This window comes from Schistocerca piceifrons, chromosome 4 (genome assembly GCF_021461385.2).
Source record: "Schistocerca piceifrons isolate TAMUIC-IGC-003096 chromosome 4, iqSchPice1.1, whole genome shotgun sequence".
Classification (NCBI taxonomy): Eukaryota; Metazoa; Arthropoda; class Insecta; order Orthoptera; family Acrididae; genus Schistocerca; species Schistocerca piceifrons.
The window spans coordinates 327,508,594-327,522,467 of record NC_060141.1 but is presented as its reverse complement, the minus strand read 5'-3'; the positions used below and the strand labels follow the sequence as shown (position 1 = coordinate 327,522,467).

The 13,874-nt window shown below is 34.8% G+C and overlaps 1 protein-coding gene across 1 annotated transcript in view; it reads left to right on the top strand.

The window, feature by feature from the left end:
- Window positions 1-13,874, top strand: part of LOC124796335 (ER degradation-enhancing alpha-mannosidase-like protein 3) — a 228,558-nt gene that overhangs the window by 164,098 nt on the left and 50,586 nt on the right. The window contains exon 14 of the mRNA XM_047260471.1: window positions 1,222-1,320. Within this exon, the coding sequence (XP_047116427.1) occupies window positions 1,222-1,320 (99 nt within the window). The remainder of the gene's footprint in view (window positions 1-1,221; window positions 1,321-13,874) is intronic.

Sequence of the window (13,874 nt, the reverse complement as noted above, 5' to 3'; positions counted from 1 at the left end):
ATTCAGTGTGTTTCAATCAATGTGACTGAAATGTGCTGAATACCCAAAAGGATAAACCACATACTAAGGATAAGCCACATACTTCATTGTTTTTGTAGAGATGTGTGTTCTGAATAAAATTGTTGTAGATGGTATGTGTAAGACATGCTAAAACACCACAGAGACATCAGGCAGTCACCTACATTTGAACACTCAGATGAGCATCACGACAACTTGGTTTTCTAACAGAAATAATCATTTAAATTATAGGCTAAAAGTGTTAGTTATTGGATTTTGCCTTGAAATATGTTGCATGTAAACTTTCCTTAATAAATCAAAAATTGGTCATTTCCTTATTGGACTTTTCTTCTTTTAGTGTACAGAGTTTACCTCCAAACTCTGTGACAGTATTCTTGATACAGTTCATAAAGTGAACTGGCTTTGCTGGAAGAGAAGACAAGAGACTCTTACCACTGAGATTTCCTTTCTGTTTTAAAGAAAACTTCATGACAATTTGAACAATGACCCCATGTGACCAACCATGGAAGTTGTTCTTGAAATAATGGCCATTTTCTTTTCGCTGCAAAACTGTTCAGCGTCTCAGTGGTTGCTTTGATTTCTTTCCATGTCTGAAATCAGTCACTTTTTTAAGTTTAATTTTTAATTCGCAGAACAGTGGGAAAAGCCACACTGGAGCCAGGTCTGGTGATGTAGGAAGGGTACAGTGTTGCTTAGTAGAAAAGGTTAGAGTATTCTTGTAGATACTTGAACAGAAAGACTGTTGTGATGAACAATGCCCATTTTACTCTTACATTATTATGACATCCTCTTCATTATAATTCTCTTGAGATGACTCAGTACCTTTAAAGAATGAAGTGTAGTAGAGTAATGACCAAATCAACAGTGTAAGAACTAGTGACAGAGAGAACAGATTCTTTTATGAATGGTATAATAATTTGTGGATTGTTTCACAGGCTAGTTGTAAAAGGTTAATGTGTGATACTAGTTTAAGACTGTTATTTATGTTTCATCTTTGTTCAGTACAATATTTCCAGAGTTAAACTTTTTTCTTCTTTTTTTCTTCAAATAAAATGTTTGGCAGTTTTGAGATAGCTGTCTCATAGTTGTTACAATGTAGTAAAAGGAGAGATCACTATTGTGGGAAACACATTTTGTTACATAACAGTGCCAACATTGTAATCATGTGTGTTTCTATATCTGAAAATGTGTTTGTTATATCAGGCTGGAAACCCTGATCACATGAAGATAGTTAAGGACATGGGCATCTCCATTCTGACACTTGCCGATGGACGTGTTCAGCTGCTTCATACTTTTGCCAATGTGAGTTTGCTGTCCCCTATTCCTTACCTATGCAGTGTAATAGCTTCCATATTATTTCTTTTGTTTCTTGTTGGTTCATTTGTAACAAGTTTTGTATATATGTCAAGAAATATTTATAGAAGATATTTTATAAGAGACATTGTATAAAGATATATTTTTTTATATGTATATATTTGATTATGAACTATTCCATGGATTTATATTTAATTAAAAGTTAAGCACAGTCTGCCAAGGCACACTTTGTAATAAAGACTTCTCAACAATGATTCTTTTTTAAGTATATTATTTTGTTTGACCAAAATCCCTCCTTAATGACAGTTTTTCCATTTATTCCTTGCCCATCACTTGTATGACACATACATGGCCGCAGCTATTTTGCTATGTTTCTTCTATTTTTTGGAGCTTACAAATAAAGCTTTATGCTTCTCTCATGCTTCATAGCTGTATATAGTATGCCAAATAAACTTTCATGTATATTGTGTTTCCTATGTGGAAAACAAGCTGCCATTTTTATACTCTGAACTTTGCCAAATTTTATGAAAAAATTCCCTATGGTAAAGTTGTATATTAAAAATAAATCAATTCATGTTGAAACTTCTGCGTGAAGTTACTGTTAATGTAACTGCTAAAAAACTGCAAGATTATTAGGTATCCTTATTCGTGTATAGGTAGGTATGTTTTTAACTTCATGTACATGTATGCCTACAAAGAAGGGACAAAGTGATCAATTATCATGTGGCACATGCAGATGATTAAAATATAATCCCTACTACATTTTTACCCTAGAATTGGACAGTACTGAAAGAGGTTCATTCCCATACATACAATCTCATGGGCTTATCTTCAGGCCCACTGAGCTGTTTTACCATGCTTCTTTGTGTCAATCATTAGAATTTTTCATCGCAAATAGAGTTACAAAATCCGTTTAAGTATAAATTTTGCATTTTATTTCTGTTTCTCAATGCCCCAGACTCAAATATATTTATTTTTTGAATACCAGTTTTCCATTTAATCACAAATGTTCAGCACCAAAGTCTGATACATTCCAAGCAAATGCTAAAATTTAATTAGTACAGACATATTGTAAATAAACAGAACAAAATGAAAAAACAATTGAAAGTGTAACTCTAGTGGTGAGGAGGGGGAAGATTTGTTGCTCTGGACACTGTTTACTGCACTTTCTTGATACACACTTCTAATACCTTAGGTACTTAAATGAAACCCTTTCTATATTGTCTGTAAAACATTAGTAATATAAAGGTTTAAAAATATATGAATATAGTTCTGTCCTTCAGTAATTTAGTTTGCATTGTGTGAGTGTTTCCAGGGGCTGTACATGAAAGATTTTTCATTGCTATATGATTGTTTGGTGATTTCAAAATTATGAACAATCTCTGTTTAAATTTGTTGTTTGCCAGTCTTTGATAACATCAAAATTGTAATTGCTTCCAAGTATCTGTTAAACATTTTTTATTTTAAAGACTTTTGCCAAAAAGTTTTTCATGTTCAAGAGCTGGTTAGCATAGAATTTCACTCCACTTACAAACTGTATTAAATAATATATCATGATTAGTGGGTTAGCTTTATTCTTAAAATTTTTAATTCGGGAATTACATTGAAGTTGATACGTATAGTGGTTACTGTTGTTGATATGTATTATACAAATTCAGTTTGTAACTACAGTTAAAAGCAAACTACTGATTGTGAACTGTTGGGAGGATGGTGTGACCATTGTAAATGGCCTGATAGGGACAGGATGACAGTTGTCAAAAGATTTTAAATTAAATGCTTGTTATAAAAACCACAGTTAAGAAAAATACATTGTATATATACATGATGTTTAAAATGTGATCAATGAGTAACACAGAGTATCCCACTGTTAAAATGTTGTTGTAACTGCCACATATTGTCTAACCAGATAAGTAGGAGACTTTCATCATCCATCAATGAATTGGGAAAATCACAGTTTTGTGAATAGTGGGTATGACAAGACATCCTGCAAAAGATCATGAAATGCATTCTATGACAACTTTCTAGAGCACATTGTTGAGAAGCTCATTCATGATGGAAAAACATCGGTCCAATAGCAACAAATAGAGATGATCTCTTGGAGTATGTCAACATAGAAATGTATCAGTGTTGATGAGGCAGTTGTAACAACAACGATTAGCAAAGTACAAACAAGTAGAATGATGTTTATATTCAGCAAATTAGATAAAGAGACAGCAGTATTGTATCTCAGTAAGGAACTCCAAACATTTGGCTCTGTAGAAAAGTGCGTGGAAGAGCTGTGGCTCAGGTTTGAAAGAGTAGTTGACCATCCACTTGATAGATATGTTTATGGAGGAGCCTTTCATTGTATATAGTCACTGTAAAGAAACTCCTAAAGAAATATGAAATGCATTTGACTATCAGGAGGGCAATGCATGAAGCCTTCAACAACTAGTGTAGTGGAATATTATGGAAAGATCTCTCAGAAAACCAGTGGCGATTCTGACCTTGTGAAAAGACTGTTAGTGGTACAAAAGTTAATGTCCAGATCCTTACGGACAAGACAGGGACTGAAATTGAAGGTGGCAAAGCAAAAGCAGAAAAACTAAACTGTGTTTTTGAATGCTCCTTTACAAGTGGAAATCCAGTGTTATTGCCTCAGCTTAACTGTTGCACCATTGCAAAGATGAATGATGTAGATATTAGTATCAATGATGTTGAGAAATGGCTTAAATTACTAACACTGAACAAAAGCTTTAGGGCTTGATGATGTAATCCCATCAGACTCTATACCAAATTTGTGGCTGAGGTAGCGTCTCTTTTAACCCTAATCTACCTACCACAGATCCCTCAAACAAAAGAACGATGTTCAATAGTTGGAAGAAAGCACAGGTCACACGTGTCCACAAAAAGGTTAGCAGATGTGGTCCACAAAAGTCGAATATTCCTGACATCCATTTTTTGTGGAACCTTAGAACATATCAGGAAACCCCCAATTCTTTTAAGAATTGATCTTGCTTGTACAAAACAACTTCAAATGTCTGATTTTTCAAATGAGTCAGTTTGTTAAATATTTGTCTTTAAGCATGTAAGAAAGAAAAAGTTTAAGAAATGTTTGAAATTGTGCTTAAAGTTTGTTGGAAATTGCTAATTGCTCTCATATTATCTCTCATTATCAAACACTGGATGAACATAAACAGGGTAATTTGCACTTCATTTTAAGCAAAAGCTAGTTGTTCATGTACCACAATATTTATGACATCACATCTCCTGAACTATGTATTACACAATGATATAATTTTGCAGATACATTCAGTGGCATATCTGGATACTGTCTGCAAACTGTGTTGCAAATGGATGTAGTAGTAAAGAACTAGTTAGTTTATAAGTCATATCTGATGCTGAAGTCTGACTGCATGAACAGAGAAAATATAGTAAGTAAGTAATAAACACTTTTCCTTTCATCATTTTGTGGAGAGTGTAGTGAGAAAAAGTTTTGTAAAGGTTTGAAATTGTGTGTAAAGTTTTTCGGAAGTCACTAAGTGCTTTCATTCTCAAATACTGGATGAATAAACTGTGTGTATTCGTGCACTGTCAGTTATGCTGCCTCAAGACACCCAAACAGTTTCTGACTGTAGTACTTGCCCTATTGTGTGAAACTTTAATCATAAGATTACATCTTTCAGTGAGTAGATTATGACAGCATTTTAAATTTAGTCAGTAACTACACAAAGTGACGAAAAATAAATTTTCTTGCTCCTACGCTGCAGATGGTACCTGGTTCTGGAATAGTGTTTAAGTAATACAGCTTCTAAACTCAAATGTGATATCTCAAACAGGATGACCACCTCTGTGACAAACAGCATGGAATCTGAAAATATTAATCATGTGATACCCAGCACACACTTTTCTCACATGATATCCTGGAGGCAATGGATCAAGGCAATAATGTAGATTCAGTATTTCTTGATTTCCAAAAGCATTTAAATCTGTATGACACCAGAACTTATTTAGAAAGTATGATTGTACGAGGTATCAAGCAAAATTTGTGACTCGGCAGAGGGTTTTTTTGTAGGGAGAACCCAGCATGCTATATTGGATGGAGAGTTGTCAGCAGGGCAAAAGCACATTGAATGAATGCCAAGGCAATGCATTGAAGTGGATTTAGAAACGAGAAAAAATTATTAAGGTTGCGGCCTAGGAGCATCAGCAGGATATAAACAGGAAATCCAGGGAGATGAGAATTAGTACATATAGAATCTAAGCTGCATTTAAGAGCAAATTCCTATTAACAAAATACTGTAGCTAGATAAAGACATCCAAATGAGATGAGTGTGGAGTTATTCAAGCTTCCTAACTGTAATTTTTTTATATCTTAATTGTAACATTAACTGCTATAACTGATATATCTTTATGTAGATGTCCCTAATATTGTTAGGTAACATACAGAATAAAGTTTCCAGAATGAATTTCCACTCTACAGTGGAGTGTGTGCTGATATGAAAAAACATGGCAGCTTAATACTGTGAGCCAGACTGAGACCGCAAGTTTTGCAGGGGAATATATGTGAAGTTTGAAAGGTAGGAGATGAGGTACTAGTGGAAGCAAAGCTGTTACTACAGGTCATGAGTTGTGCTTTGAGTACCTCAGTTGGTAGAGCACTTGCCTGTGAAAGGCAAAGGTACTGAGTTCGAGTCACAATTCGGCATTCAGTTTTAATCTGCCAGGAAATCTGGAGATATGTCTCTTCTCAATTTTCATTGGGTGTAGAGTACTATTTATAGCATTGAAATTCTGTAGGTAGCAGGGTAAAATACAGAGGGGGAGGGGAGGCTATTTACAATTTGTACAGAAATGGGATGGCAGTTATGACACTGTTCTCTGAGTCAAGGGGCCGGAAGGGAAAGCAGTGGTTGAGAAAGGAGTGAGACAGGATTGTTGCCTATTCCCAATGTTATTTTGCGTGCACACTGAGCAAGCAGAAAATGAAACGAAACAAAAGTTTGTGGTAGGAATTGAAGTTCAGGGAGAAGAAATAAAAACTTTGAGGTTTGATGATGACATTGTAATTCTGTCAGAGACAGCAAAAGAGTTGAAAGAGCAGTTGAATGGAATGGACAGCATCGTGAAAGGAGGATATAAGATAACACCAACAAAAGCAAAATAAAGGTAATGGAATTTAGTCGAAGTAAATCAGGTGATGCTGAGGGAATTAGATCAGAAAACAAGACACTTAAAGTAGTACATAAGTTTTGTTATTTGGGCAGCAGAATAAATTATGGCTGAAGTAGAGAGGATACAAAATGTAGACTGGCAATGACAAGCAAAACATTGCTGAAGAAGAGAGATTTATTAATATCAAATGTAGACTTCAATGTGGGGAAGTCTCTTCTGAAAGTATTGTCTGGAGTGCAGCAATGTATGGAAGTGAAAATGGACAATAAACAGTTTTGACAAGAAGAGAAAGGAAGATTTTGAAATTTTATGCTCCAGAATAAGATCATGTAACTAAAGAGGAGGGCACTGAATAGAATTGGGGAGACAAGAAATTTGGTGCACAACTTGACTAAAAGAAGGGATCAATGATAAGACACATTTTGAGACATCAAGGGACACCAGTTTAGTGTTGGGGGGAGGGGGAGAGAGAGAGAGAGTGAGTGAGTGTGTGTGTGTGTGTGTGTGTGTGTGTGTGTGTGTGTGTGTAAGGGGGGCAGTAAAAATCATAGAGGGAGACCATGAGATACAGTAATATATTCAGAAGGATGTAGGTTGCAGTAGTTTCTCGGAGATGAAGAGGCTTGCACAGGACAGGATAGATTAGCATGCAGAGCCTCATCAAACTAGTCTTCTGACTGAAGACAACATGTGGAATACTGAATTTTTGGACAGAAAAAAGATAGATAGAAGGAAACTCACTGAACAATTATGGAGGTATCCAGAAACAACTAGAATATTTAAAACAAAAATGTTAATTAACAAAAGTAACTGGAATATTTAAAGCAAATATGTTAATTTCGCATGCAGATACTTTCATCTCATATAATCTCCATTAGATACACCATACTAGTTCCAATGACAGTGCCACCATTGGAAACATTATTGGAGATCTTCAACTGGAATGTTTTTTTGTGGTCTGCTGTAATTTGACCTCAGCGTCAATCAGTCGGCAAAATATAGTCTTGCGTAACCACCTCAAATAATAAAGTTTTAAGTCATGAGAGTCAGTTAACGTTGTTGGTACAAGTCCTTTGTACACAATCAAATAAATGAATGAGCATTGTCTAAATGTGTAATCTCACAAAGCATGTATTTTGTGGGCTCAGTCATGGTGATAATTTTCATTGGCTGGACTGCTGTTTCATATACCTCGTACTAAATCGTAAGGCATCTCATCACCAGTTACAGCTCTAGAAAGAAAATGTGGATCATCTTGCAGTATCCTTCAGTCACGATGCATATTGATATTAAACAGTTAACAACTGTGACACATGTCATCACCAGTCACAGTTCTAGGAAGAAAAGGTAGTTCATTTTGCAGTATCATTCAGGTCATTATACACAATGATATTAATATTAAACAATAAACAATTGTGGTACAAATTTCACAGTAACTAGTTTCATATTCAGTTTCTACATTAGAATATGCTGGTGTACGATATTTCAGTATTCATGTTTGTGAAGTATTTTCAGCATTTGTCTTCTTTCAGGTTGACCAGGTCAAAAAGAATTTTCAAGTAATAACCCCCGCCCACCTTCCATTTGAAACATGGAATCCACTCGTAGGCTTGAATTTTGCGTAAATATCTTCTTTAAGTCACACTTCCAGTTTTACTACAGTCTCAACTGCATATTTATCAAAGTTTGTGCTCTGTTTCTAATGACCTTGTTGTAAACTGTAATCTTTGATTCTTTCTTCTTTCCTTTTAGTAGGATGATCAGTTGAGATGGCAGTGTGGTTGTGACATTGGATCTATATTCCCAAGAAGTGCTGTTAAAATCTCCACCTGGCCATCTTGATGTGTGTTTTACTTTAAATGAAAGTTATGACCCTTCAACAAAGTAATGATCAATTTTGTTTCCATCTTTGTCCAAACTAGCCAGTGCTTCATCTCTAATGACTTCCTTTCTTCAGTAGTGTGGTGCACAGCCACCTAATATCTTCTAAAGAAAAATGTTTGTCTTCACAGTAATAGTTGTCTTCTGATGTCAGAAATTGTGTTGGTCTTTTTTCAGTACTTCTAAAACAGAAACTGTTGTCTTAGTTAACAAATTCTGCAACAGGAACAAGTGTGGTGATTACTGTTGTCTTGTGAAGGGAAACAGTATCAGTCCTGTTGTGCTCTACAAATCAAAGGTCTTGATAACACCATCAAAAAACCAACATGCCAATAAAAGTTTGATAAGAAAATAAAGGTAACCAGAATGTGTCGAGATCCACTACTTATATTTCGAAGGATATCAGTTTAAAATACTGGTACTGTTTCTTAAGAACTGTACTATCCATGAATTACGGTGTACTATTCTGCACTATTGTTATTGTGTTACTGTTATTACTTATGAAATATGTGATAGCTATATGAAAGCACAGAATACATTATCTCGCAACTCTCCAACTCTAAATTTCAAAAATTTAATCATTACACATGTATTAATAAAATGAACAACTAGGGTAATTTATTTTAACATTTTTCTCATTCTCAAGTTTCTGATACTGAATTAGCCTGTACCTAACGAAGTCGTCATCTACTCTGTTCAGAGAGAGAGAAAAGGGGGGGGAGGGGGGGGGGGGTAGATACAGAATACTTTGGAGTGCACCTCAGCCCCCCTCCCTCTTCCTCTTCCTCCTCTTCCTCTTTGCACCCAACTCCCAGCAACTGCTTTTGATTTTCTCTCTAAAAAATAAATAATTAAAAAATTAAACATGAGTTACTGTTGCCCTCACTGTTCATGTGCTAACACAACAGTCAACACTGAATGTTCGATGTGTACCCTGAAGTGCGTGAGACAGACATATCACCAGAATGATACTATTTGCTAGCTTTTTGCTCGATGCACTTCCTCTTGCAGCTGTGCCTCGCTGCCTCACGTGCTTTGTTGCATGATAACTACTGTAATACTGTCAAGGCTTCTTATTTATTAAAGAAATTTTAATTATTTAAATTTTTGGCTACAAAAATTAATCTTCAAAACTGTGTTGTAATTAAGAGAGCTGAACGAGTTAAAATAGTTGAAGACAAATAAAATGTTAACCATTTTATATAATTCTTCTCATTCGTGTTTGTGGCCTGTAATGCAACTTCAGTGCCAAATCACTTCCCTGGTTGTCAAGCCCACAATATGATTAAAAAATGTAATCTACACTACAAAATAAAAAAATTGAAACTAATAAAATTTTCTCCAAAAGATTTCTTGGAATATTGCTGTTATTTACGGCCTGCTACACTCGTATACCCAAATGCTGCAGTATGGCAGAAAGCACTGAAAATCATAAAAGTCATTTTCCGTATCACTGAATGTGTGGGAACAGTTATTTTAATATTGGAACTCTTGATGTAAGATATTGTTATAACAATATTTTCAACAAAAGAGGAATATTCACTTACCAATAACTGAAACAGGGATAGCAGGAGCAGAGCTGATGGCACAATTTACAAAGGAAAACAAAATCCACTTCATGTGGAGAATGGAAATATGAAGGATGGAGGATAAGAGACAATAATTTAGTATTGTTTCTAGTGCTTTTTATGGAGGAATTGGAATGATTTTTGTGCCCTTCAGTTTTCCTGATCTTTCTGCTTACGAAGGAATTTTTCAAAATTCTGAAAATTGAAGGTTCAACAAAATGTTTTAAACATTGGTACCTATCAATTCTGTTCCAGTTTGTTTCTCTTCCAAGAACTGGTAACATATATTGCCAGTGTCATTTAAGATTTTTATTTTGAACGGATGTTTTTTATTATAATTCTTGGCATTTTGGATACAGCATCACTGCAAAGCATAGAAGACCTGCTCTTTCCTTTTTCTATTTCCACCTCCTGCCTTTGATCCTCCTCCTCCTCACCACCACCACCACCACCACCACCATACATGATGATGGTCCAACTTGTTCCTGTAAAGCTCAGTACAGCAATTTGACACAAGGAAAGTGTTTATATCCTGTTCTGTGGGAAGAAAATTGTCTGTTGCTTGGCATTTTGCTTTGGATATTTTTCTGAATTTTCATAAGTTTGTCAAAGAAAGAGGCTAGTGCAGTACTGTTGTTTTCTGTTCTCAGCTTTTGACCATTTATTATTTCCATACTTCTTTTTATTATTTAATGGCTTGTACTACACACTACTTGTTATGTGCTTGGGAAAAGAAAACATTTCCTTTGCTTTTGCTCTAATAATGACTTACAACCCCTCATCAGAGTTAACTTAATTTTTTTTTCCACTGAAATACTGATTTGTTGAAGATGTGCTGCTGCCCCTGAATTTCTGTGTTTCACAGTGGTGACATTGCATATAATTTTGTGTGTTTGTTTTATGGTTTCTCAGTTTCTTTCGTAAGTTGTGACCTGTGACAGGTATATTATATACAAAGAACAACACACTGCTTCTTTATCTATCTCTTGGATATCATTTAGTTTTCTCTCAACTACACTTTCCAAACTGACTTCCTTATATAAGGAGATATTCATGCAATTTTCCATTATGCTGCTTACAGGATTAATATAAACTAGCAAATGGGGAATTGGCTCGGCAAATTGTATTGCAGACAGTTTACAACAGTCTTCTAGACTCAGTTACAAAACACAGACATACAGAATTAAAGTATGTATTTGCAGGTTCCATTTTGCACAATTACACCCAGTAATTGTCAGGCAGTAAATACAGCAAGGAATTCAGTTAATTTTTAATTTTTTAATAATATCATTCTCACTCTCATATGTGATTTTCTGTATTTATAAGCCAGTACTAACTTTCTTTTTTTTTTTTCTAGTGTGTGTTACATGTTTCGTAACTGAATTACTGCTCATCGATTGGCACTTAATGTCAGCATATTTTGCTATTAGGAGGCATGTTTGTAATGGTCTCTCTACTACTTGACTGAGCATATGACGTAGTGCTTGAAGGGGTGGTGGGGGTTCAAATCTCATCTGGCCATCTGTACTTTGGTTTTCTGTAGCTTCCCTAAATCACTGTGATCTACCTCTAATTAACTTGACAGTGACATGACCAGAAGCTCTATCTTTCTTCCTTTTTATACTGTTTCTTATCATTATTAGCATCATTTACAAAAAGGTGTTGAAATAAGATAACTGCTGTTAAACAATGCATGAAATACACAAACAAACACCATTTTAAGTGGTAAACAGCAAATAGTTTTCACATTCATTAAGCTGTGTAAAAATTGGAAAAACTTCCCAGGAAATGTCGCAAGTGATAGGTGAACACATCAGCAGATCTATTGATCTTATTATTAACTGTCAACTTCCTTACCCTGTATCAAAAAGCAATATGGACAATAGAATGATAATTAGTTTCAGAAGAATGTCCCACAACTCTATATTTATTCTTGGCTTTTTAAAATTGTCTATTTCTTCTATTAATTGTATCATTGCCTATCATGATTTGTGATTTTTATTTGTTATCAATAAAAATTATGGTAATGACTTCAAGGAAAAGGAGCTGAAAGGAAATGAAAATGGGCATCATTGCAGCTGTGCCCTGTAACTCCAATACTTAAAGCTCAGGTATTATTTTGGTTGCAAAAGATGCTAAAATACATATAATAATTTACATGAAACTATTCTCATCTTATAATGTTGAGCTGCTGTTAGAATACAGCATGGTAGGCAGCATACTGAAGGCTTACCTGCATTCTTATTTGTTAATACTAAGGAAAGTATTTAAAATAATAATGTACAGAAAGCACTAAAATTATATGTTCCACCTATACTGTCAGATGTCTTGCCTTTCACTTGTAATGCCCAATAAATATTCGGTTTAGTGAGCAGTTCATTGTTTAAACCATCCTTTGGTTTTTCTAGAGGGTATGTTGTTAATTATGATATCATATATAAAATTGCTGTGGTTCATCTATAAAAGACAAAATTCATTTACTTTCTTACATTGCACTGACGATTTTAAGCATAATTCCATTATATAGTTTGCCTGTATCAGTTTTGTATGCCTTCTTTGTTCACTTTTTACGGTGCTGCCCATTGCAAAATTGGCACTACAGTAGGTTGTCAGTTTGCATGGATTTCTGACAAACAAATTTTCATTTCACTTACTGCCACTGAGAGGAGTGGGAGTTCCAGATTCCTGTCACTAGCTGGATAGTACCTGTGAAGCAAAGCAGTAGAACATATTATATGTGAAAACCAATCTGTTAGTTGCTGCATTACAAGTCCGACTACAGAACGCAACTTTTGAAGTTAAAAGAATCCTTTATGTATGCTCCTGCTATTGCGTAAAATGTCGAAGTCATATTTATCAGCTAGTTCCCATGTATTTCAATTACTTCCATTTCCCCAGTATGTGCAAAATTCTGAATCATAGTACGACTACCTTTCACTTATTTTTATAAAGTCAAATTGGCACTACCAAGAGTTAAAACAGTTAAGACTCAATTAAGGCATACTGTATGTGGAGTTAGGTTTTACTTGTGTCAGGATTTCCCCCACTCAAAGGAAATTGCCACAGTTTATCCTCGCACCTTCTTCCCTGAAAAGAGGAGAACAGCTATAAATTGATGGCACAAACATAAAGGAGTGCACATTGTTATAACTCAGTAAAACTGAAATAAATTTCAGGACAGTATAAGCTACTTAGCATTAAAGGAACGAAGTTTAAGCTGTAAAGAAAAGAAAAAAAAAAAAAAAAAGTTCTGATGACATACATCACCAGGGCACAGTAATAAGCATCAGCAGAATCAGTTTTACTGTTTTACAAAAAAATAATTGGCTATTCTAGTTTCTGCTCACATTTAATGCTAGAATTTATTTTAAAAATGACTTGTATATGTTAAACACTTCCTTTTCACAGATTTGTTTTCGTAATTAGTGTTTTCCTGCTCATTACACCTTTACCACGAATTTAATGTAAGCTACATTCTGGCATGCACTGATGTTTCTACATTATTTCTCTTGACAGTCATGTAATAAGAGACTGGGTTTTTCTATTTAAGAAAGTTAACATGTGGGCTGAAGAGAAACCAATACTTTCAATCCAGAAATATCTGTTACATAACTGTGGCTTGCACATACTGTACAAACATCATAGTTCTCATTTATAATGTAAAAAAGTGTCTACCAATGTGTTGTTCCATTATTATAGTTTTCCAACTTCTCTGTGCATATACTTTGGATGCTTGATGAGGAGAATAGAGTGAGTTGGGGTGGAACACCCGTGTCTGGGCATACATGTATACAGTCTTGATTTCTGTGTAATGTATCAGGATGCCTTTCATAACACCAACCAAGATACCACCGTGATTAAAATGCTGCACTTATAATAAAGAAAAGTTAGTTTCAAATCCACGTCAAAGCATCCTAATATAGATCTGTCATGGGTTCT